Raw genomic sequence first — 25,446 nt, 5'->3', positions numbered from 1 at the left:
TGCCAATTCCCTGGCTCAGCTTTTTTTTTTTCCTCCTTATAAAGCTGATGTAGAAGCTTAATGAAGTCTATCATTTCAATGCTCTTTGATACGTACTTCAGAAGAGACTGGGTACTCGGTTCTCTTCTTATTTACGTCAGCGAGGTCAGGAGCTGAATGCAGAGGGGAGGGAAGGGGTAGGGAGATGCCCCAGGACCTGTTAGCACCAGAGCAAAGGCATTTCTTCAGTTTGCTGTGGTCCCTTGGGAAATCCTAGCAGCTGGAACTAATATTGGATGTAATTGAAGAAATACTCCCCTTAAACTAGCAGGAGGTTCGGTATCTAAATATAATCCCTGCTGAAAGAACGCTCGAAAACTGAATTGTGACCTTCATGCCAGCCCAAAAGATTTTCAGTAGCTGTAAAGATTTTAAAAAATGATGTGGAACGTTTTGTTCAATTGTACCTTTCTGATTTCTTCATACTGTTTGTATTTATTTTTACCTTCTGTCACAATGGAAATTCAAGTCCAGTATTCAATCAAAGTCAAGCATTTTTATCACCTTTCCACTCAAATGCCTGAGTCAGATGCTTAAAATGTAACTCCAGCAGCACTGCGAGTAGTGAAAATATAAATGTATAGAAAATCAACCTTTTGCACCGTAGCCCATAGAAGTGCCTTTTCTTTTTCTCTTCATCCTGATGGAGTAATTTTTGTCAGAACACACTGCCATCAAAAGTGGTCTGGAGAATGTTGCTACTGGAGTATTTCAGTTGCCAGAGTGCTCCCCAGCCAGACCAGTTTGTGAGTGCAAAGCTCTAAGCCCTAGTATGAAACTCATTTGCAAACTGGGAGTTGTGCGTTTGCCTTCTCTCACTCAGGTGCAGAGAAAAACAAAGTTTTTTTTAGTCTGGATAGTGGAAAGCTGGAATGGAACAAAAATAACCATCAGTCTGTGCCTTTCTAGCTTCCCTTTATGCCCCCAGGAATTTTGCTTTTCTTTTACCACCACCTCAAAAGCTCTCACTTCACCACTGCTGGAGCAACACTGCTTTCCACCCCCAGTTCCTTCTGGGGCTTTCTAGTCCCAGACTTGGTCTGAGGTGAAGGTCACCACAGGGTGACAGAAGATGCTCATCCAACCTGTTGCTGCCATCAGTCCTACCAACACCAATGCTGGTGTTAAGGTGGTGAGAGAAGGACTGAGTAGGACCCAGCACACCCAGTTCTGTTTCTGCAGGTTTTGATGCCCAAAATGAATTTCTATGGAGTACGCAAATACTGGGTGTTGGCCAATGAACAAAGATATCTGTGTGTGGGTACAAAGATATCCATGCTGTGTATCCTAGAGTAAATACAAACCAGTTGGCTGACTTGGAGAGTCAGGTGGGCTCAAGGAGTGTCCTGGTCTTCCTTTCTGCTCGTCTCTGAAAGAGCATCACCCCAAGTCTTACCTTGGCCAAGTACCAGCAATTGCAATAAGTAACAGGCAGTATTTCCTAAGCATCTGTATTTCCACTTCTGTGGAAAACACGGACCTGATCTAGGAGTACTTAATTTGGGAGCCGTAACACAACTGCAGTGGAAAGCAGCATACTGGAAGACCACCCGTGGCTTTCAGCAGATCAGATCTCCTGTAGTTAAACTAAATGTCACCGTGGTGTGCACGGCTGCTGATCTCAGGTTTGCCAATTTGTAAAACAATGTGAAGAAGATGCCGCAGTTGTGAGCGGAGCAGCTGAATTATAGGTACTTAGGCTGCACTGTAGGGCTATGAATTCTGTTTATTGCACAAACCTGCCTCTATAATTAATAGAAATAGTTACGTCTCCTTGCTCTGTGTTCATTAATTCAGACTGATAGCTTTGGAAGATCAGGATGGATTAGGAAACACATTTCTGGAAGAAGAGGAGAGAACTGGAGGACTTTTCTGGCCCTTCAGCATCAGTCCAGATCTCCTCCTTCAATGTGCAAGGAACAAAACTGCTAGCGATGCTCTGTGTGTAACAGACCATCTGTCACCGTAAATGTAGCTTTATTTTGTTTCCCTGCTTCTGGGAGGAAAGAGCCAAAGTTCCCCAGCTGCCTGTCTGAACTGAGTGTTACGAAATGTATTTTAAAGCCTTGAGAAACAGCCACAGTCAGTCTGAAGCCTCCTTAAACCCCAGCAGCTCCCTAACACCAATGTCCGCCCCTCCTGATAAAAACCGGCTTCGGGGTTTCACCTAACAAGCTGCAAACGAACCAAACAGCCCATGTCTCCTTTAGAAGGAGTTTTATAGGCTTTCCCCCCTCTCTTAGGAGGCGTAAACATATCAGGGTTTAACATTGCACTTTATTTATCCCGGTGGTACAGTACGATATTGTTCCCAGAGAAGTGCTAGTGATACTTTATTGTGGTGGAGAGGAGGGAACCACACGAAGCAGAGCTGATGCCTGGCATGGGCTTCAGTTTGGGTGTTATTTTATTATTTTGGATGCTTTGGGATGCAAGGCGTGTCCAGAAATGAGCATGAAAACCCAAAGTCTCTGCAAGGGGCTTTTCACCTCTCCTGATGGAAAGGTTTGCTCCCCAGCCCCGTCCCTCTCGGGGTCAGGACAGCAATAGGTGTCAGAAATGACTTATTTTCCCAATGATTCATTGAAAAGAATATTAATCTTAATAGCTTTCTAACACGAAGTACATACTGACCACTGAACTGCTCTAAGGAGGGCCTTTTATTGATATGACTCCTTAGCCAAATGTAATGCAATTAAATGATTGGATTTCATTATGTATATTGACATGATGTCAGTGACAATTTCCACTCTCCCTATTATTTCTATAAATAAAGTCATCTGCCATAATTAGAAAATATGAACGTGCTAAGACCTCCATTAATTCTTCCCTATATTAATCTTAGAGCTGGGCAGATGTTTATTAATACCTTGTTACACCACGTTCATCAGCTGTTACCAGGAATAGAAAGGCTACGACATGAACTCACACTGAAGGTTAAATAAGAGCAGATCTGGATAAATCTTGGCTTCTGGTTAACTTTTTGAAAATATCTTGGTTTTTAATCAGGACTATTTTATTATTTTTTTTTTCTTTAACCTCTCCCTTTCTTTTCCTTGGTGTGCTGTGGACCATGAATGAAACTCAGCAGCGTTCCCCTCCTGCCAACGCTTAGTTGAGCAGTCCTTTAGCTGCATCCTGACATCCATTTTCATTTCAGAGGAGCTGAATTACATCAGCCTGTTACCTGCCCTCTTTTTCTCCCTCCTGGAAGTTATTTAAGGAGCAGAGGTGCTGGGTGAGAGGCCAGGTCCACCCCATTCAGTGTCTGGCACCTGCTCCTGGGTGCTTGGGGATGGGTGTGAGGAGCAGTAGGTACAGATGGACCTGCACCAAGCTGCAAGGGGTGCTGTAGCCAGCCTGCGAGACCTCAGGCAACCTCCCAGCATCCTGAGATGGTCTAACCAGATCCTCAGAGCTGGTCTGACCTCTGTCCCAAGCCATCTCCCATTGTCACCTTCATTGGGTCTTCTGCCAAGAAGCTCCACGGTTTAATTATGTTCTCTGTCAAAGTACTTTTTTCCTTGTTTCTTTTAAACACTGCGCTTGATAACCTGAGGTCACCTCCTGATCTTCTCCTCTCCTATTTGTTGGCTGTTTCCTGTCTCCTCCCACTCTCTGTTCTTTCTGACCACCTGCATCTGTTCTCTTGGCACTTAATGCCCAGCTTTGGTGCCCACCAGGGCACTTCCAGCAATGTCAGCAGGGCTGTATTGGCTGGTACCAGCAAAGCAACTGTCCTCTGACCTCTGCAGTCACTGCAGAAGTTTGGCTTTGTGTCTGGGTGGCTGTACCAAGGAGCTTGGAGGTGCCAAACTCCTGCTTGCTCCCTTTCCTGGGATGCTCAGGCTGCCTTTGGGGAGAGGCAGTGCTTGATTTATGGGATGAGCCAACTGAAGTACAAACAGTGCTGATTCACATCAAACGTTCACAGAAACAGTGCATAAGATATACGTCTGTTTTACTGCATTGGGACTGCAATGGAGCCTATTTCCTTATTTTAGGAGAAGTTTAAATCTTGTTGGCAAAACCTAGTGAATTTCTCCTGAAGGACTCAGCCTTCCAAGGCTAAACCTTTTTTTTTTTTTTTTTTTTTTTCAGCTGATAATTATTGGAAATTTTTGCAAGCTCTTAATAGTTTCAGGTACACTAATGATGAAATTGTATATGTCTCGTGACCTTTTCTCCCCAGAATACTGTGCTGTTGCCGTTTCTCATACAGAGCCAAGCAAAGCATGGCTGGTCCCAACTGGGATTTACCTTGTAGGGTAAGATTTAATGCACTGAAGTGGGTGAGGCAGCACTTGGTCTGAACATGCCCTTATATTTTTGGCTGGGCCACACCTGAAATGAAACTAGAGCATGTTGTGAGTTGTCCAGGGCTGGAGTTGGCCTTTCTTTACTGCTGTACCCAGCACTGAGCAGCTGGGGCTCCTGGACTTCATCAGGCCTCAAAGAAGAATTTAAATAATATTTTGAAGATAGGTTGTCCACACGACAGTCTAGGGCAGGTGTGACCCAAAGCCTACCATATGGTAATCAGACTAAATCCTGAACTGATATGTACTTTGAAAGGCTGCTGGTGGTGGCTGGTCCAGCCCCATCCCATCCCATGGCAACTTCAGAGGCAAACAAAGGCAGATGAAAAATGTCTCAGCAAACCAACCAAACAGGGTTCATGTCAAAAATTCTCTTGACCTCAAAAAAGAACACGGGTGCAAAATTAGGCTGCCCACCCATGGAAATCACATGTGTGTGCAGATACCTGTGCTGCTCCTTTACTCTCCCCCAGGCTGATTTCAATAACAGTGCTCAGACCTTGTTTTGCACGAAGTAATTTAAAATTCATATATTAAAAAAAAAATAAAATCCAATATTACTTCCACCACTTTCTAGCCCTTGCCTGTTTCCTTTGAGCTGGATGCTGCTTGTCTGTTCTCTTGTCTGCCACCTCAGAAATCACCCACTTGCTTTCTGCGCTCTCTTTCCTTTTCTCGGAATCTGCCTTTGCAGAAATGCACATAACCAGGTATTCTTCGGGTCAGCATTTCAATTAGTTTTAAATTGTACATTTCTATTTCCTGGGTCTTTACTTATTTATTATTATTTATATTGAATCTTTTTTTCTGAGTGTTTGCGTTGATTCCGATAACTCTGTCGGGTGCTTATCTGTATAAATAGACCAATAGCTCTCGGGCTGCTCTTTCTGAGGCAATAGACTGAGAGTCTTGCTTCAAATGTGAAAGCTTCTGTCCTGAATTTACTAATACAGCAAGCTATTACAAATGTATGATCCATAAAACTGCTTCAATCCCGCGCTAAAGTAAGTGGGTTTTGTACCTTTTCTTCCTGACTGGTTGTATTTTAGCAGTTGCTGGTCTTACACCTTTTTTTTCCATTACAGACTCCCCCAGCTCATCAGGGAAAAGGACACTACTGATGTCACGATGACAGTTTTTCCAAAGATGACAGGGGTGGTTTAATTGCTGGTCCCAGCAGACTAGAGTGTGTGGATCATCCTGGGCTCATCCAAAGAACTAATCTGAAGGGAGGATCTAATAGGAATCAATCTCCCATCTCAAATGAGAGATGCTCCCTGCTCTTAAACTGCAGTAAACCAAGCCCTCCTCTAATCTGATCTGAATTAAAACCAGGCACAAACTAAGACTTCCATTCCTATTTCTAGCTTGCTCAAGGAAAGACCTCTTTGCACTGTCTTCCTCCAAGCCAATTTTGGGCTAAGTGGAAAAAACACAGTTCCACAAAATCACTGTGTGAAGCCACCAGGAATGCAGCAAGATAATAGTGGAGAGAGATAAGGGGGGGATTAAGATTACTTCTGGGCTTTTTAAGAAATAAGAGGTGAAAAAGTTAATGGAATGCTCAACTGGGAGATGTTGCTGGGACCTGACAAAAGTGACAGACTGAGATAGCACAGCAGTTGCCTTGTATGAAACACCATTGCATGGCCAGTTTATTCCACATACGTTGAATTCCACGTGGATTATGGCATGGAGCCTTTAGGAGCTATGGGTAATGAAGCTGATCATTTCCAGATGATGTGTGTGATAAAGAACTAGCTGAAGTACAAAGAAGTGGTCAGCAGTGAAATAAATACGATGGCATAATCATGGCAAGATGGGTGCTCTGCCTCCTCTTGATCATCTTGTGTGGAATCTACCTATAGCTTACACCTCATTTAAGGTCTGATGTGTGCCTTCCCACTCGCTTGTGATTTTTCTGGGCCAATTTGGTTCTTGTTTAATGGAGGAAGCATTTGACAAGATGCTCTGGCGCAAACACAGCGGTGCCTGCTGCGCTTCGTGTTCAAGAGCAGAGCATATTGAGAATTTGCTTGTATTGTTGTGGAAATTAGACGTTGCTTCAATTGCCGTGGTGAGCTTGAGTGGAATATTCTGTAGAGACAATAACAGCCACCAGCAATCCAAAGCCAGCGGATGCCTGATCTGGCTTGTATTGAAGCTGATGGAGTATTTCTATTGCACTTAATGGACATTGGCCTCAGCCTCGAACGAGTGCTCTTCACATTGAACTTCTCTGCTTTTGCAGAGATCTTATTAGATTTGGAGAGTTGGTATTAGATTTGCTCAGTGGTATGAGAACATTACTATTCTGTTAAATTACTTTTTCACTTAATAACATATTATTTTCTACAAGGATTTTTCTGTCTTAAGTCCTTTTTACCTTTTTGCCTTCAGCTGGTTAGGAAATTCATTCTCACTTTCTGCCCTGAACTACAACGTGCTGTTATCTTGCAAGGTTAAACAGCTCTTGTCCACTTCTCAAACGACTGCTCTGTATCCTAAACTTAATTTTTGTTTCTTGGGGAGGGTGTCCCTTTTTACTGGTAGAAGCAAAACAAGAAGAGCCTCATGAATTACTAGGAAACCTAAATCGAAATAGGTTCTTGACCACAAGCTCTTCCAGGGCGAGGCTCAGCACTAACTTCTGGGGAAGCCCTCTTCCTGCCTGAGTCTTTTCTATCACAACAGAGGGATATGCTTTGTGAGCCCCTTCGTAATGAAACAGATCTCCGAGATCCGAACTGTATTATATTATTTGTAGTATTTACACCTGCAATACCAGCAGCATGCTAAGTGCTTTGAAGAGAGGTTGGAAGATAAAGTCCCTGCCTAAAGAGCTTAATATTCATATTTTATTCAAAATAATAATAATAAAAAAAAAAATCAATACTTTGAGTCTGTAAGATACCGGATTAAAAAGGCTTTTCTCCTTAAATTAGCTCGCAGAAATGTAACCCCCTGAAGGGAGGGAAGGAGGCAGCTGTGGAGGGAAGGGAGCCAGCACCACCGAGTACAAAGGGACTTCCAGCTGCCTGCTCCGGAGATGCACTTCCAGCCTCAGCCTGGGATCCTTATGGATGCTTTTATCCCCGGGAGCCCCGCTGGGATCAGAGAGGGTGGGATTTGCCCTGTCCCTCCCTGCGCAGAAGCGAGACCCAGCCCCGCTCCATCAGGGATGAGGGAACCAGGGCAGTGAGATGGGGACGTTGCCTTTGGATCTGACTGGTTTGGAGCAAAATCAGGTGGCTCTTCCTTTTGGTCAGAAGTCAAGAGTGTATGACACAGTTTCTCAGTTCTGATTGCTGTACACAGCACTATTCCCAATATTTTGTCACGGTACAATTATTTGCTATTTCTATGTGCAGCACATCACAGCATCAATATTCTTTATAAAACTATATTAAATTATTTAAAAACCAAGGAAGACTAAATAATGGCATCTCACAAATTTTTTAAGAAAAGCTGATGTTTCTGCATCAGGTATACTTGAAGTTCAGCGGAGGTGGGATAATTTTGCCACAACGAACAACAGTGAGAGTGAACTTGAGCACAGAACTCAGGAAGGGAATGGTGAACTTGACTAATTTGTTACTGAGGAGAGGAAGGCAGACCCACCATTGCATGTTGACGGTTGAGAAGCGAAGCTGAGAAGAGTTTTGAAGCCATAAGTTCCGGCTTGTTGCAGAATTTTTAATGTGTTTCCACATAAGTGATATTTGGTTAGATATTGTAAGCGCAGTACTGGAAAATCAGGATTAGCAAATGAGTAAATTAAACTGAAAACTGAGCAAAGTGATTTGAAAGTAGATTTAAGTGCTTCAGTCATTATGGGCTTTGCCCTCTAAGGAATTTTTTTTTAAATAGTCTGTGAATTCATATTGGATTTGAAATTGTTTCCATTACAGAGGCTAGAGATTTTGCAAGGAAATCTAATGGGCTTATAGAAGAAGAGTAACAGGACAACAACAGAAGAAATGTAGGTTGAAAGGGGTACAGTTTTGAACTTAATGATCTCTCTTTTGTGAAATGCTCGTCAGAGATAAAATTTCTGGGCTTTGTTCCTGGCCACAACAGTATGACAAAAAACACTTAATGCAGACCCCTCCTCATTCTTAAGAAAATGCGTGGCCAAAAGCCACACCTGCCTTTGCAGGGTTAATTATTTCTGAAGCCCAAGTGGGACACAAAGCAAGCCGCATGGATAGACTCAGGACATAAATATCCCTGGCTATTAGCTGCCCAGAGGAGAAATCACCCGAAGGTGGTGGGAGAAGCGAAGGGTGTGTGATGGACCCGGGGGTCCCCAGCCTGCCCAAACCCTGCCAAATGCCCTCCATTAAACCCACTCTCAAACAACAGCACTTTAATTAACACGGGAGTCAGGATGCGGCGCAAACCAGCCTCGTGCTGACACCGAAACAAACCACACAGCTCAAATATGAGAAATGGGAAAAAAAAAAAGAAAAGCAATAAGCATTAGTAAAAGAAAACAGCAGGTTGTGCATAGTCCCACCGGCTTTGTCGGTATATTGTCTTTCCCACGAAGATCTGGTGTTTTCTGTATTAGTTCTCAAGTAACTTTGCAAATTATTAGAGGTAGGGGAGCAGAGACGCAGAGCAGCCCGATAACTTACCATGGTGGTACCTACCGAGTCAAAATTACATCCAAGGCTTCCCTCTCCAACTCGTGAGGTTAGATCGCGATGGTTTTATCAGCAAGGTCATTGTAGCACCCGTGCTTAATCCAAAATCTAGTCTGATATTTGTTTAGGAGATTTGAGTAATCTCTTTAAGAGAATTAACAAGTGCTGGAGTCCTGAGGAACAATCTTTTCTCAGCCCTGTCTAGAGCAGAAGGATTTGAGGTCAAAGCTAAGGAAAGGGTTTTTTAAGGTAGTCTGAAAAATGAAATTCTCTTTACAGCCAGTTGGGTTGTGGAAAATGGAGGTACAAAACCTGCAAATAATTTTAAGTGGTTTTTGGGTTCAGTTGTCTGGCTTCCCTGGAGGCAATGCATGATGCTTCAGTATTATATATAAGTATATAAGTATTTTAAGTCTTAGTTCAGGAATCAGCCATCTTTTTTTTACAAATTATTAGAAAGATGATCTGTGGATGTAAAGTCAAATGCTCACTCGAGGCTCTTGGGTTAAATCTTGGGAAGGGTTTTGAGGAATAGGCTTTGAATCCTTGCATCCAAAGCCATTCTGTGTGCCCTGGTTGTTGGATAGATCTAAAATAAACCATATCTACATGTTCTCATTTGAGAATACGTGGCTGACATCACAGAAGATTAGCCCTTCTCTTGCTGATCCGTCCAAGTAAATAATGAAAACCCCACAAAAGCAGCAGTCCCACAAGATTCCTATCACGTCAGGCAGAACAGTCACCCAACATGGTGTTGTCCTACTATTAAACCTTACACCCTTCTCCTTCCCCGAAAGGCTGGGGAGTTTTTATCTAGATCCAGAAACAAAGCACACCATTCCGGCCCGCGGGGATGGATGCTGTGGATGCATCTTGGGCATCCAGCTGTTTCACAGCTGGCAGCAACAGACAAATTTATCACTCATCTGAGCCAAGGCTCACCAGATGGGATTGCATCCCACTCAGAGGTAACGTTGGACCACTGCAGACTCAAGAGTAGAGGGAGGTTTGGGTATTAACTCATGTCAACTTCTAAGCCTTGGACCGCAAGAAAATTTGGAATGAAACTGGGAATCCTGAGGCCAAACACCCCAAATTTGAGACGACATAATGCAGCAGCTGCAGCTGGAAGGGGTGCTACAAATCACTGAGAAAAGTTTTATAGTGAAGTTTGCTATCCAAGCCATAAAAAGGTTGCTACCTTTGTGTGGCTAATAAATTGCAACAATGATTTTATTGTAAAAGCAAGTAAAAACCTCCCATTAGACCAGTGAGAAGCAATATTAAATCTCTTCTACGTTTGAGAGACAACTGCATAGAAGGCTTTTGGATGATTAACCAGATGGAGCCTTAAGTACAAATGTATAATGTCTGTCAGAGTTAATGAAAGCCTTGTAATGGCCCCCTCTGTAATATTCACAATTTAGATACCTCAAGCCACCTGGCCCTATATCAAGCTCATCACTATTTGCAGAAACAAAATCAAAACATAAAAAACCCTGAAATAAACATAAATAAATGAAACAAGAGCTACTTCTTTGATGGCTTCTCAGAGACAAGGTGCACAAGGTTATAGAGGGATCACAGAATTTACAGGAGGAGAGTATTTACAGGAGGAGAGTATACATATATATATTATACCCATAATTATCATATGGGTATCTCATGCGTATACCAGCACCTTTCTGTATGTAAACACACCTGACTGGTTTGGTAAAGATCAATAACCATGCCTTTCTACTTTTACAACCACCACGACTGCAAATTGGATCCTACTCAACGTACAACTCACTCAAACATCTGTTCCTGGTGAGAGTTTCAGAAATGACTAGGTGGGTTAGTAACTGAGGCGTCCGTTGTATCATGTGAGGGGAACAAGAAAACACTGATATTTTCAGGGTGTTGTATCATCAAGACATTTTTGGCACAACGTATCCTCATGTTATACCCCAACGTTGCCAGAAGCTCTAAGAGTATGTGGAAAAAATAGCGGTTTTATTTTTCCTGTGCCTATTTGAAAGGTTAGAAATAATTGTTAATACACAGCATGCTGCTACTGGCAAAAGTATTAATATAGTTCTACTACTGCTAGTGGTTTTTATTATTAACTACTACTAGTAGTGTGTATTTTCACATGTGAGTGGAAGTATGTGATAAAGGCATTCCTTGGCAGGTTTGTGCCATGACTTGCCCCTTCCTCTGAGAAGCAAAGCCTGAGTGACCCAGCTGTGGTGAGCACACAGGCACCACGGAGGCAGTTCCCTTAGCAACGTGAGCCACACAAAAACATCCTAAACATCCTGCTCACCCTCCCTTGAAGTTGTTGCTAAATAAGTGGATGCTGAACCTCTTACCCAAATTTTGGATGTATAATCAATGCAAACAACTTTTTCTTGCAAACAACTTAACTTTTGCTACTGCCCTAACTCCAGGCTTAATAGAAAAAATAGCCTTTTTTCTTTTTTTTTTTTTTTTTTTCCTACAGTGTTATCTCCCAACACTGCCTGGGCTCATAAACAAATAAAGGAAGCAGCTCCTAGGTCCTCAGCTGATACTGATTGTCATTAGGGATCTGTTAAAATGAATGAAACTATGGCAATCCAGAGCAATCAGCCCAGGATGTGCTGGGTGGTTGCTGGTTCCAGGTGTTCATGATCAAGGCTGGATTAAGAGCAGATAAATAGTTCACCCAGAACAGGGGATGGTTGGTTTGTTGGGGGTGGTTTTGTGGAGTTTCTTGCTGGTGTCCTTTGAAGAAAGCAGCTTTTTGGAGGTGTTGGACTGAAGTAATTTTTTGCAAGAAAGGAGAAAAGCTCTACTTGTACACCCAAGGTATCGTGTCCAGTACTCTGAAGTATTTCCTCTTTATTTGTGTGTTGTTTCTTAAAGCATCCTTGCTCCTTTTATTGCAGCCTTCGAGGCTAAAATATGTATGTTGTACTGCATCAAGATGCCACTTTTTTGGGGGGTTTACTCTAATCTAAAGTTTAGTAAGGCTGAATGACTGGTTTTTCTCCGTCTGTAGGCATGTGGTCATGGAAGAGCCGTGCAGAAATGAGTGTATTGATTTATGCCCATCACTGTTTGACGGGAGCAGATGGGGGTCTTGGAGTTTTAGTTTAGCTGATGTGTTGTACTAAACACAGCCTGGTTCTGCTGCTGTTATGTCTGAGTTATCTTTGATGCAGCCAAGTCACACTTGAAGTGTTGTAGAAGGTGAAACAGAGCCAGCTTTAGAGAATAATAATAACAGAATGATATTATTTAGGCTAAAATGAGTAAATATTTGGAAAATTCCACTCTGAGTAATAAGACCTTGCCTGAGGGAGGCTGATTGATGCTGTCTGTGAGGAGAGAGCTGGTACCAGGTGGGAGAGTGAGTTAATAGCATGAGACAGAGCCCAGAGGTGATGCTGGGGGGGGGCAGCTCAGGGGGAACAGGAAGGTGTATCCACAAGAAGAGGAAAGTGGGCACCAAATCATAGGAAATTAGGAATATAAAAATATGGGAACTAGAGCTTTATTTGTAGTGTTACACAGGGGATGGGTGCTGGTGGCAACCTGCTTGGGGGGGGATTGCAACCCTGATTATCAAGGCATAGGGTGAGCATTGCATAGCACAGGTGGAAGAAGAAAAGGCAAATTTGGAGAAGGTGTAAAGTAGTAGAGATCTGGGCTATTGCAGGGCTTGTCCCTGGTAGCCCTTGATGGTGATTCTGTCCCCGTGTGGGGCCCAGCAGAAGGCTGTCTGACCCGATTTCCAGGGCTGGTAGCTCTTGTGGGCATCAGATGCATGAGGTCCTGACTGTGTTAGGCTGGTACTTGTCCTACAAAACTGACAGCAGTAATGAATGACAATCCATATTTCTGTAGTATCTTCTACCTTGGGACACCTAACAACATCCCACTGACAACAGTTTTCAGGGCTGGATTTTGGCCAGTTTCTTGAAGAGGAAATAGTTTGGCCATGGTCTGTGACATGGAGCCCCAATCTTTAATGCTTGTGATCAGGGGTGAGGGACTTGCTTTCCCTTCTCACTGCCTACCTCCCCCTAATAAATAACCTGTCCTTGCAGCATGTGCTCTACATCAGGACTGTCTAGAGGGTTTTTAAGGACGTTAACAGCTCAACCTGAGCACTTGGTCGGTCTCGGCTTGATGGTCCAACTCCGAAGCCACCTCTTCTCCATGAAATGTGCTCTAATCAGCTTTATGGGGTGGGAGCAGCTGCCTGTAGCACCAGACAGCAGATCTAATGACATATCGCTGGATGAGTTCTGGGCGAGACTGTAGCAATAACTTATTAAATATAACTCTGAGGGAGCCAATTTTGCTAGTTTTGCGGAGATTACAAACAATTGAGAAATAAATGAGTCCTCCTTTCTCTCCCTGGTCCATTGGTCAGGACGTCTCTGGTTATTTGTGGGCTGAATCTGCTGCTGACCATTGTATTCCTTGGCGTGAACTGAAATTTCAGCCTCCAGGTTCATGGCCATTAACCATGGTGACAATAAGCGATGCATTTGTCTCACATGATGAGCTTGCCTGTGGAAACTGCAGATGGTTTGATTGACTTATGGCTGTGTCTGGGAGCTTGTGTCAGGTGGCTAGAAAACTGGGCAGGCTGGAGAGGCTGCTTGCTTGTGTGAGATGATGGTCCCTCCTGTGGAGGATGCTGGACACTTGGCTAAGAGCAGTGCTTCACAACAGCCACAGAATCACAGAATGCTATGGGGTTGGAAGGGACCTCTGGAGATCATCTAGTCCAACCCCCTGCCAGAGCAGGTCCACCCAGAGCAGGTTGCACAGGAACGTGTTCAGGTGGGTTTGAATGTCTCCAGAGAAGGAGACTCCACCACCTCTCTGGGCAGCCTATTCCAGGGCTCTGCCACCCTCACAGGAAAGAAGTTCCTCCTCGTATTTAGATGGAACTTCTGATGTTCAAGTTATATTTCCTCTTGTCCTGGGCGCCACTGAAAAAAGACTGGCCCCATCCTCCTGACACCCACCCTGTACAAGCATTGATCAGATCCCTCCTCAGTCTTCTCCAGACTAAAAAGACCCAAGTCCTTCAGCCTTTCCTTGTAGGAGAGATGCTCCAGGTCCCTCATCATCTTTGTAGCCTCTGCTGTCCCCTCTCCAGCAGTTCCCTGTCCTTCTTGAACTGGGGAGCCCAGTGGTGCCCTGAATGGAATTCACTGTTTCTGGGTGGAGAGTGTGATTGTAAGGATAAAAAAGGGGACAGATTAAACTCACCTGATCCTTTATGGTGGAATTTGGTAGAGTTTTTCTGCTCAGAATTTTTGCCTGCCTTTCTCTGACATTGCTCACTTGCTGGTCTTTCTGATTCGACAGGATGAAAAGAAATGGTCTTGATTAGTGTTGTGGGAGTAAGGATGGGAGCTGATGTGTATGCGAAGGAGACTGATGCACTTGAGGCAGTGACTACACTAAAGACTGCTTTAAATCCTTGAATATGGGCCCGAGAGGAGTCTGAACAAGCTGTGTGCTTATGCAATTAAGGCAAAGCTGTGCCGCTTCTCCAGCACTTGATAGGGATGCAGAGGGGTCAGCTAGCTGCTCTGTGGTCATTTATTTAATCCTCAAAGGGAGGGAAATCACCTCGGGGGCTGAGAGGAGGAGGAGGCAGTGGGTTTCTGCCTCGGGCTGTGTAACTGCAGGGTAGGATCCTGAGGAGTGATTGCCATTTTAGCAGCACCCGTGCTCTTGTTTTGCTGGAGCTGTCGCTTATTTTCATGGATCAGGAGGCTGCAATCAATTCTCAAAATACCAAGAGTACAGCTTGAGCCCCTGGGATCCGGGGTGGATGTGTACTTTGAAGTAGAAACATTTTGAAAGAAGTATCAATTTTATAATCACTGTAAAGGATTGACACAACAAGGGGCTAGTTTTCTACTGGGTGAAACAGAAAGCAAGGAATCAAAACTTCCAGATTCTGTTTCCAGCTTGTGTTTGGAGGCAAACAAGCACCTTCCTTCCCTGCTTTTGCCTCCTGTAGGCAAGGCAGAGCCAAAACTGGGGACAGAGCTGTCCTGTGGCTTTAAGACCGCACAGTGATGGAAAGCTTTGGAGAATGCGCCTATGGAGATATAAAATGATTAATCTGCAGGCATCTGAGAACCCTTATAACTTTGCTTTTGGTCCTGTATCTGTTATTTCACTTATAGGGCTGTTAATATCTCGTAATGCACATCAGGCCATATCTTCATGATTAAAAAGGCTCTGTTTTATCTGTAACTAGTGAGAAATGCAATTATTTTAAGTAGCGTAACTTCTGTACCCATCAGACAAGTGGTATTAAATGGCTTTAATAACTTGGCTGGAGGCTGGTTTGGAGGGAGTGAAAGCACAGGATCCCTGGGATGGTGTCACTGCGGCTCCAGAGCTGGTGCAGGGGGGATGCAGAGGGGCAGGAGCACAGGAGACCATGAGATGGAGGGCAGGGTGGTGGGAGACAAAGCAGATTTCGGTGTCAGATGTAGCATTTTTAGCCTGAGCTGGGAAGGGAGAACAAGGGGAAATCTAATAAGGGGATAGAGCCAGGGGATATTCCACACAGCAGGAGGGGGGAGAGGAAAGGTCATTTCCTTCCACACCAAGACCTTGTCCTGACAGCAAAATCCCATCCAGGAGCAACCTCTGCCTCCTAAGGCTGCCCTGCTAATAGCTGGGAGGCAGCCTGTGGTGCTGAGACCTGGCAGGTCCTCTGGCAGCAGCAGGATGTCTTCCACCACCCTCCCTCTCCTCTGAAACTTCCAGTGCTCGTCAAAACCTCGCTAATTAACTGTGTGTTAGCGGAGACAGACTTTGGTTTTAAGCAGAATAAACCCAACCGTGAGCATGTGGGTAGGATGTGGACGGGCTGAAGCTATTTCTAGGTTTTCATTCATTCTTTTCCTCCTAAGAGACATCCTGTCTCCCCACCAGCCCTTTACACATCAGCAGCAGAGTTAAGAGTTGGGAGCAGAGTGAAAAAAGGACAGTTTTCCAAGCTCACCACATCTCTAGCACGGAGTGCTGCTGTTCAAATAAACCCGGTACAGAAGCTAATTGCTGAGAAACAGTGGGATCTTTCAGAGCTCTAATTAAAGGCAATTTAAAGTCCCCACTGATATTAGCAGGAGCATAAAACTGCTGCTGGACACAGACCAGTTTGCAAGACCAGCTTACCAACGGAGGGGAGGCAGCTGACCCGCTTTAGAAATGGGCATGGCTCTGCTGAGGGAATCAGGAATTAAATTGGCTGGTGTTGTGTAGAAAATCGGGCCTGTTGTCCCCCCTGCACACCCCTGGCACTGCAGCTGGGAGATGATTTCTGAGTGCCAAGTGGCAGGGATGTGCCTGTGCCGAAGGGCGAGTGTGGTGCAAAGTGATGCCAACCCGATTTGGACCAAGCCTGGCAAAGAATATCATGATGTGCTTGAAGCACGAGGGTTATGAGCATCTCTGGGGCTGCAGCAGGAGCGCAAGGTTTCCAGTTCTGTGCTGAAGGAGATGCTCTATCTAAAAGACAATTCCTGTTTCAACACCATGCTTTCTGTCTTGCTTCATTTCTGGTGGAACACCTATTGAAATCACACCGAATTTTCCACCTGGCAACATCTACCCATACAGGGATGTCTACAAGTGTGTCCCCCTCCACATGGGAGCTGGAAGGAGTTCAAGTGGCACTAAAACTGCTCCTGTAAAAGTGCATTTCTACAGTTTCACTGTGCTACCTCTGCTGTAGACCTCTAGTTAAAGGCATGTTAAAGTGTAGGGTCAAGCCACCCGGTGTTAGATTAATGGTCCATGGTGTAGCTACTGCTGTGATGCCTCTCTTCCCTTAAGAGGTGATGTTGCTTTAAGTGGCTTATATGCCCAGAATAATGGTGCTTGTGGCTTGCAGCTGCGTAGAGGAGGATGCTTATTACATTTAAACAAGATTATCTGAGCCAAAAGGCAGTGCTCAGCCCAAGAGGCACTGCAGGGTCCCAAAGGGAGATCCTCGTGAGAGTGGCAGTGCTCAGCCCAAGAGGCACTGCAGGGTCCCAAAGGGAGATCCTCATGGGAGGGGGGGACTTCTGGCATGTCCCCCCAGATATCACTTTGGGTGGGTTCACACAGACCACTTCACTGACTGGGTTTTGCTCCCTTTCACCTGGAAGGGTACTAAAAGCACCAATATTTGTGCTTCTAGCCTCTAAAGCATGCAAAATCCAGGAGGCTCCTTGGCTACCACAACCCCTCTCCCGGCACAACACGCATGGTTATTGGTACACCTATCTACCAAATGATCATAAAACATCAAAGGGAGAAATTTTGGGTCATCCTGGACACATGCAAGGCTCTAGGCTGCTAGGTTGCCTCTGGGCTTTTGAATAGTAGCTTGGAAGGCAACATTTGGCTCTTGGCATCAGGGTCTCCCCAAAGCCCTGCCACTGGGTAAAGTGGCACAGTGCTGTGGTGACTTCTCTAGTTTCTTTAAAAGAAAAAGAGTAGAAAGGGAAATAAAAAAGATTTACCAGCTCTGAAGGTGTGAAGGGTGCTGGGGCCTTCTGCTTTCCTTCCCCATGGCTGTGCTCCTTGTCTCTCTTGGGTCCCATGTTGTAAATCCTACGCTCCCATCGGAAGAGCACCGGCTGCGGGCTCCCTCCAGAGCCCGTTGACGCAATCTGGGTCATTTGGAGAAGGTTGTTGGGAAGGATCCTGCTCCTCCTTGCTGTGCCAACGCTCAGCTTTGCCTTTGAGGGCGGGCGAGGGGTTGGGCTGGTCCCATGTCCTGCTCCCAAATCTGGCTTGCTTGATCCACTGCAGCCTTGGGACTCCTGGGCTGTCCCCTGGGGACACTACCTGAGCTAAGACAATTCTGGGGCACCACGCTGGGGACACAGGGTGAAAAGAATACCCCGTTGGCTCCACCTAAACACTGTTTTTTTGGGTGGGGAGAAGTCAATGGCTGAAGCCGGTGCAGAACCCACCTGCCCTGCCAAGGGGCTGCAGGTGAATAAGGGGATTTGTAGCAAGGCAACAAAGCCCTCCTGGGGAGAGACAGGATTTCTTCGAGTGGGACTGAGTGGATTACAAGCGAGAGCTAATCTGTATGGCTGCTTCATAAGTTTCTCCAGCGCCTGGACTCTGAGTAACAGACATTGTATGTGCTGGGAATAACTGATTTCTCGCAAACACAGTGTAAGAATATATGCATGCAGAGGGCTGGAACCAGCTACATGGGTTTCTTTGCATTTTAGCTTTATCTATAACAAAATCTCTCCCCGCTCCACCACCAATTTAGTACCGAGGGACCAGAAGTGCTGTCAAGCACTGTGGCTTGGTGGAAGCCATCCTGCACCTGACAGTTCGTATTCCTCACGGATCCCCACTTCTTTTCTTGGTCTTTTTGTAGCTATTTACCCAGGAAAATGCTCGTGGCAACAAATCTAACTCCAAAGCCAGTGGTTTAGACCATTTTCAACCTCTTACTCATTTACTGCAGTCAAAATTCACAAGCAGAGGCAGAAAGCAGGTGCTCATCCAGCCCAGGGACCGCACCGTACAGGGATGATGCTACTCCTGGTCCCTGTGTTCAGACCAGCTTTGCTGCGTAGCAGAAGTCACGTTAGTCTGGAAAGCCTTGGCAATTCATTGATAATGGTTACTGCAAAGCAGTGGAAGTGAGGACTTAAGTTCCTCTCCGGACACTCTTTCTGTTCAGCTGCAGGTTTTTATCCAAATTATTGAAATATCCCCAAATATTTTATCCAAATACCGAACTGCCTCGGTTTCTCTGTTTGCAAATCCCTAATCTACGCGTTCGGGTCGTCTTGGACTCCAAGCACTGTGTAAGACACGGGTGATGTTCTAGCAGCTGCTTGTTGTACACGCTTGGAAAAACAAGCTCTCCATGTTTTCTGGGGAATGGGGATATCCCGAATCAGCCCAAGGTTGGAATAACGGCTCTGCTGTGGCATCACACGGCGTTTGTAAGCTGGGGAGTGGGTGGAAGTGTCTGCTCTGCCTGTGGGAAGTTTGTGTGAGTTACTGCTGCCTCAGCCCTTCTCCCTTTTAAATGCAAAATGAAGCAGACGTCTGTTCACCCTAAAGTGACTGCAGATCATAAAGACGAAGTCAAATAAGACCCAACAGCCCACTAAGTGGCACGAAAGCTGGCAGCTTGTTTTAATTTGCTGCCACTACACCTTCAATTTGCCCGGCAGAGCTGGGAAGAGCAGCAAGGGAGGGCTGTGTGAGCCACTGGGTGAGAAGTTGGAGGCACCTATGGGCTGTGAGCCAGGGCTTGGAATTTCCTGACAAATTTTCTTATTGCGGTGCCGAAAGCAGCTTGTTATCAAGCAAGTGTTTCTTGTGCCCTTTGCCTACCCCCTGGGCTGTTTCCAGCCTCCATCACAGCACTCTGGAGTGTTCTGCTTTCCAAACAAGAGGCCAAACAGGGTATTCAGGTTGTCCCCCACAATAACATTACAATATGCATCACTGAAATACTACCGTGAGCCTCAACCTCCAGCCCCACAAACGCGACCCACACCCAAGTCACTCTTCAGAGGAGCAGGTGTCATTTATACCATAAAAGAGCACTTTGAAACTGTTTGCCTATAAAACATCCTTCACTTGAATCCTCACTTAAAGCCTGGCTTGCACCAGCTTCTGGCCAAAGGAGGAAATCTTTTTCCTCCCAGGAAATCTTTTTCCAGGGTGCATTTAGCATCAGTAAAACACAATCGGCAAAGCCTGAATTTGCTCTAACACACGTTTTAATCTTCACTCCCAGACACTTCACCCTCTAAACTCTTGGCAACCTCCCTGTCCCAAACGTCTCGGCGCGTCCTGCAGCTTCCCCTGGAAAAGGATGAGGTTTACCTGAGCAGCAGTGGAGCAGCAGTGCCCAAAATGGAGATTTCAATGGGATCTGACAGCGAGTTTTTCCCTCTCATCTACATACTTCTGTAGTTTCCACCTTTGGGAAAACAGCCCCTCTACAAGCAGGAGGTCTCCGTGTGTCTTGTCTCTTGACGTCTCCAAATATTTCTCATTGCTCTCGTGGTTCCCAGGCAGTTTTAATTACTTTCTGTATTTTCAAGTAGCGGCGAAGCAGCAGTGTTCAGCAATTACTCAAAAAAAAGCCACCAGAAGGAAGAGGGTGTCAAAGACCCTCTGAATAAAGTCAGCCCAAGAAAGCTGAGCTTTCTCTCTCCAAACTTTGTCAGGCAGCTCCTTGTTATCCCCACCTTTATAAAAACTCCTTTTCCCATCTGTGCTGCCCGGGCTCCTCCGGGGCATGATGGCCATCCCCGTGAAGGCAGGATGCTCGGCGCAGGGTCGGTCCCTTCGCTGTCACTTGGCAAAATTCATTTCTTGGTGGAAAAAGGCAGGAATTGGGCAGGAAAGTGAGCTCAGGGTTGGGGTGATCCCAGTATTATGCCGAGCTCGTGGACAGGCAGCATCTTCCCTGCCCGTGCAACCTTTACTTCCCGAAATGCCAGGGCTGTGTGGAAGCAGGCGTGCAGCTCTTTCTCGACCCTGCAGATCCTCGTTCATGCCAGTGTGAAATCAGGAGCTTCCCAGCCTTTTCCCTCAGTCACCTCTATCAGACCACTTTGTCCTTGGGTGGTATTTGCTTTTTTTTCCAAGTCAGGAGCGTGCTGGGGAGATGCTCCCCTTCATCTCAGGCTGCTCACTGATTTCCCACCCTCTGTGCCTGCTATTTGCTCCTGTGGCAAAAATAAAAGCTGCTTTTGCTGGCGTGGTCCCCAGTCAGTTGCGATAGATCCACGCACCCCCCCAGCAGTTTAAAACGTAAGGTCTCACGAATTAAGAAGCCCCAGCCTGTCTAGGTCTTATAGCAGTCAGTCTCTGATTCATCAGAGAATCTCCTTGGTAACTAGCTGTTCCTCTCTGATGGTTTGTTACAAAAAAGCTCTCCTAATTTAAAGATAAAATACAGTGAAGGCAGAAAGAGGGGCGACACCATATAGATACCTTATACAGGAATGTATGTCTTGTGTGCGTGTGGCCACACTGGGTATTTTCTGATGTGTGTGGGAAGCAACCTCTCTGTGAAACTGTGGTATCACCCCAGGGGTGGGAAATGTGCCCTGGCTGCCCCATCTCTGCTGGAAATCCTCTTTTTTTTGTTGCTCCAGGGCCAGTAACCCCATCTGCAGGCTAATTAATCCCACAGGAGAAAGTGGTGTGGGCATCTAACGAGGGGCTCAGCAGTTCATGCTTTAATAAGCCAAATTTCTGGCCCTGCGTGGGACCAATCTCCAAGATTCAGTGAGAAGGTGACTTTCTGCAGGAGATGTACCCAGAGTGTTTGATGCTGCCTCAGAGCCCCCCTGCTCCCCGACCTCCCCCGTGGGTGCCCAGCAAAGCTCTGCCTCTGCCTCAGGCAGAGGAAAGGTGCTCACTGAAGAGCTCTTTGGGTTTTTCCCTGGGAAACAACATTGCTGGAAAAGTTAATGCTTCATGTTTGAAATACGCTGACTTTTTGAACACAAATTACCAGCTAAGTGAAGAGTTTGACCCATGAATGCCCAAGCTCTGCAATGAGAGATGATCTCTCTGTGTTATGTCCTGGTCCCATTGGTCCAGGAGGGGTTTGCAGTGATTTGGAGGATGCGATTAAGTTTCTCACACCCCGTGATGCTGAGCCCAGTGGGATAGAGCAGGGGACAGACAGACAGACTGCTCTAAGCAGGTGCCGCTGAGCTGCTTTTAATTCCTTTCACAGGATAAATTAGGAATCAAAAATCATTCCCGGATTTCTCATGCAAAAACCCTTCCAGCACCTTCCAGAATGTGACAGAGGGAGGATGAAGAGTGGGGCAGGTCCACAGCCAAGACTGGGCAAGTCGCCTTCCTCTCCATGTTCTCTCACTGGTCCTTTCTGTCCCATGGCACTAATTCCTCTGAATAAATACAACAAACGGCAATGAACCACCAAGCCCGTGAGGTGTTCTTTTATCCCTGCAAGAGGCTTTTGAGCTCACCATTAAAGCCTGGCCACCCTCAGGGAAGAAGCCAGCATCCAGAGGAAGGCTCCGCAGGCAGCTCTGGCAGTAGGGCTATCACACACTGCAAACACTGGCCATTTGGGGACAAAATCTGAGGGTTAAGAAAATCGTGCTTATTTTTGATCCAGTTGAACCTATGCCAGGAACATGACATGGGTCCAGTTCAAATCCAAACCTTATTCTTGGTAAGGGATGTTTGTTTTTTTTAGATAAGCCTCACTTATCACAACTTTGGTTGACTCTCCCCACCCTCAATCAGGGGTAAAAGGAGAGAGATGCCTGTCCTTCCCCCACCCCACGCTGCCACTGGGTGCTACTCTTTCAGGCCCAAAGGGAAATACAAGGGGAAGCCTCTCCTCCGCCTCTTTCCTGCCTTTTAGTTTTATTTCTGAAGCTTGAAAGAAAGAGCAAAGCTTTGACTGCTCTCAGATCTCTCTGCCTCTCCGTGGGAGGGAAGAAGGGGAAGAAGACAGAGCCTCTGATAGGAAGGTCTGTGGGGCATGTCCCTGATGGCTTTGTCTCCAGACTCCCTGGATGGAGGGAGGTCAGGTCCAACAGCACCGATGCCTGGTGTTGGGGTGTCTGATACCTGGTGTGGTGCCATTCTGTGACCATGGTGGGGTTGAAACCACCAGACTGGGAAAAAGAGGCTCATTTTTGTTGTGCCTGGGGATAGCAGGAGCTTCATCGCCCCCAAGGAGAGCATCAGGGCAGAGCCTGGGTGCCATGTCCCACCACATGACTAGCCTGGAGCTGGGGACACTTCCCTGGAGCCCCTCCTGCCCTATGGAGATTAAGGGTAGACCCGAAGACGGACTGATTACCTTTTCTAAAGCTCTGGAGCAGCCAGAGGGGCACATCTCAATTCTTACGTTATACATTTTAATTGCACCGTTGTGACTTGGAGCTTGGCACTGGGAAAAGTGGAAAAGCATGGAAACCTGCTCGTTTCTCAGCCCCCCAGCTGGTGCCTGCAGCCTTCGGTCGGTTCCCCTGCAGGCACCTGCAGACAGCATCTCCTCGGCTGGGTTGCTGCCTGCCTCGGGTGGTTTTGGTTACAAATTCACATTTATATGTATAAAAAAAGGAGCTTATGTACAGTGTTTTGCTGTTCCCATCTCCTTCGCAATGTGTTTCTATTTTGGGAAACAGAGCAAAGGTGGCTGCAGCTATTTATAGCAGGGGAAGGTGTGTGGATCAGGGCGCCTGCAACCTGGGGTGGGCATGGGGCTGCCAGCAGAGGTGGGGTTTCTCTTTGCTTTTCTCTGGCTTTTCCATTTTATTTCAATTACTGGTCTAATCCTGAATCAGATTTGAACTTAAAGGAATGTCAGTGGCAGTTAAAAAAAAAAAGGGGGGGGGGAATGAAATGTGCACAGCTTTGGCAAATATTTTTTTATGAATTGAATCTCTTGAGATGAAAGCTTCATTACTGAGAAACAATAAGCCCGTTACACTTTCAGTAGTACAAATGGGTTTCATTTGTATCGGGAAGATACAAGCTTATTATTTTTAGTCTGTTCCTGTAGCACCAGGAATGTTTAATGTGATAATCAATGTAATTGAGGAACTGCAAGTACAGAAAACTGTGATGCTCTCAGGGTTGATAACGATGAGGACTGTAGCACCCCTGGAAGGGCACAGTGTGGGGAAAACCAGGCTGGGATCCCGAGTGTGGATGATCCTGGGTCATGCTGGGGTCTGGGGGAAGGCACAGGGTTTGGGCAGCATCCCCTCCTGGGGTCTGGTGGGAAGAAGGACATCCAGGACCAAGCCTGGCTGCTGAATGTAGAATCTTAGGATTATTCAGGTTAGAAAAGACCCCTGGGATCATCAAGTCCGACCATCAACACCATTCTACAAAGTTCTCCCCCACACCATATCCCCAGCACCACATCTAAAGGACTCTTAAACACGTTCAGGGATGGTGACTCAACCACCTCCCTGGGCAGCCTATTCCAGCGTCTGCACTTGGCTGCATTTGGCAGCGACGTTTGTTTGAGCAGGTCTTAACTGAGTGTTTGCAAACCTTGATAGGTTCACAGTTTGGCCAGTTTGGCTGTTTTTTGTTGTTGTTGTTGTTGCTTTTTGTTTTGTTTTTTTTTTTTTTCTTCCCCAGAAATAGCAAAAGGCACACTTTTGACACCAAAACCCTCCTGCCAAATTCCCGAGCTGCTCCTCCCGAGCACAGGGCTGCTCAAGCTTTTCAATTAAATGTTTCAGATTCTTTAACATGGGCAAAACACGGCGTTTTTTCCTCTCTCGGAATCTGCGGAGCTGATTTGTGAAACTCAGCCTGTGCTGGCACCCCCTACAAATATTCTCAGCCCTTATTCTATGGAAATCATAAGCAGCAAACACGTTGGAGGATCCTGCCAGCTGTACGTGGGTCACCTATAGCTCTTTGGCCACCAGCTCTCAGGAGCCCAGCTACACACAGCTCCTGCTCTGCCTTTGGGGAGCTGCTGGTCACCACCTACCAAATCCAGCCACTCCTGTACCTCCAGGCAATTTCTCTGCTGATTTTAGCCCCTTTGTGACACGGTGGGGTGGGTTGATTCTTTCCTGTTGATTTACTGTGTGTGTTAGTGGGTAGAAGTGGGGCAAGAAGGCTGAGTGTGGGGCACTGGGTTCCTCTGCCAAGTGCTGGGCATCATTCTGGGCAGCGATGGGCGAGAAGAAATGTCTGGGACCCAGGGGAGATGGAAATTATTCCAGATGCAGCCTCCAAAGCTGCTTAATTCAAAGCAAGCCTGAAAGAAAGGACAGTTGGGTTTGTTTTCAGCCCTCTCTATTTTAATTTTGTTTCATTTCGAGGTGGGGAAATCAGCCCTGTTAAAAAAAAATAAATAGTTGCTTTGTTCTAGTGGTCTAATAAATCACAACTTTAGAGACCCCAAACTGTGTCCTTTTTGGGGGGAGCTGCCGGAGCTCCCATCCCACGCTCTGCTGCCCCACAGCATGGGGCTTTCTCCCTCTGCCCAAAAGATGACAGAACAGCCAGGTTTGACCATTAAAATGAGCTCTCTTTAGCACATGCCATCAGTTATGCTCTGAGTTACACTTAAGCCTCCTGCAACCAGAGGGTACTTTGCTGGGGGAGGCGACTGAAGGAACCCCTTCACGCTCACAATGCAATTGCTTACATTACAAAGCAATTATCGGGATTTAAAATTCCAATAGCAGTTTGAAGGCATCTATGCCTGGGGTTTTTCCGTTTGCGGAGATGTTTCTTTTATTGTACCTACTTGCCTAATAACTTTACCATTTTTAAACACATCCGGGCGTTTTAGAAACCTATTTGTGATCTTTGTTGAAAAATAAAGGCAATCTTGCCAGCTCCTTGCGGAATACTCACTCTATCACAAGCTTCTCCTAAGGCCTGATTCAGCTTTTGTGGGG

The 25,446-nt window shown here is 46.0% G+C and overlaps 1 protein-coding gene across 8 annotated transcripts in view; it reads right to left on the bottom strand.

The window, feature by feature from the left end:
- Positions 1 to 25,446, bottom strand: part of KCNMB2 (potassium channel subfamily M regulatory beta subunit 2) — a 154,802-nt gene that overhangs the window by 30,562 nt on the left and 98,794 nt on the right. For 2 of the 8 annotated variants that reach the window (XM_014938874.1, XM_014938876.1), the window contains exon 1: positions 19,889 to 20,378. The exons of the other annotated variants lie outside the window; for them this stretch is intronic. In XM_014938874.1, the coding sequence (XP_014794360.1) occupies positions 19,889 to 19,962 (74 nt within the window). In that variant the 5' untranslated portion in view covers positions 19,963 to 20,378. Of the gene's footprint in view, positions 1 to 19,888; positions 20,379 to 25,446 lie in introns of those variants that run through there. 8 annotated transcript variants of the gene reach the window in all.

Source organism: Calidris pugnax, unplaced genomic scaffold, assembly GCF_001431845.1.
Source record: "Calidris pugnax isolate Ruff unplaced genomic scaffold, ASM143184v1 scaffold52, whole genome shotgun sequence".
NCBI classification, from domain to species: Eukaryota; Metazoa; Chordata; class Aves; order Charadriiformes; family Scolopacidae; genus Calidris; species Calidris pugnax.
The sequence above is the reverse complement of the archived record's forward strand: the minus strand, read 5'-3'. Positions and strand labels throughout refer to the sequence as shown.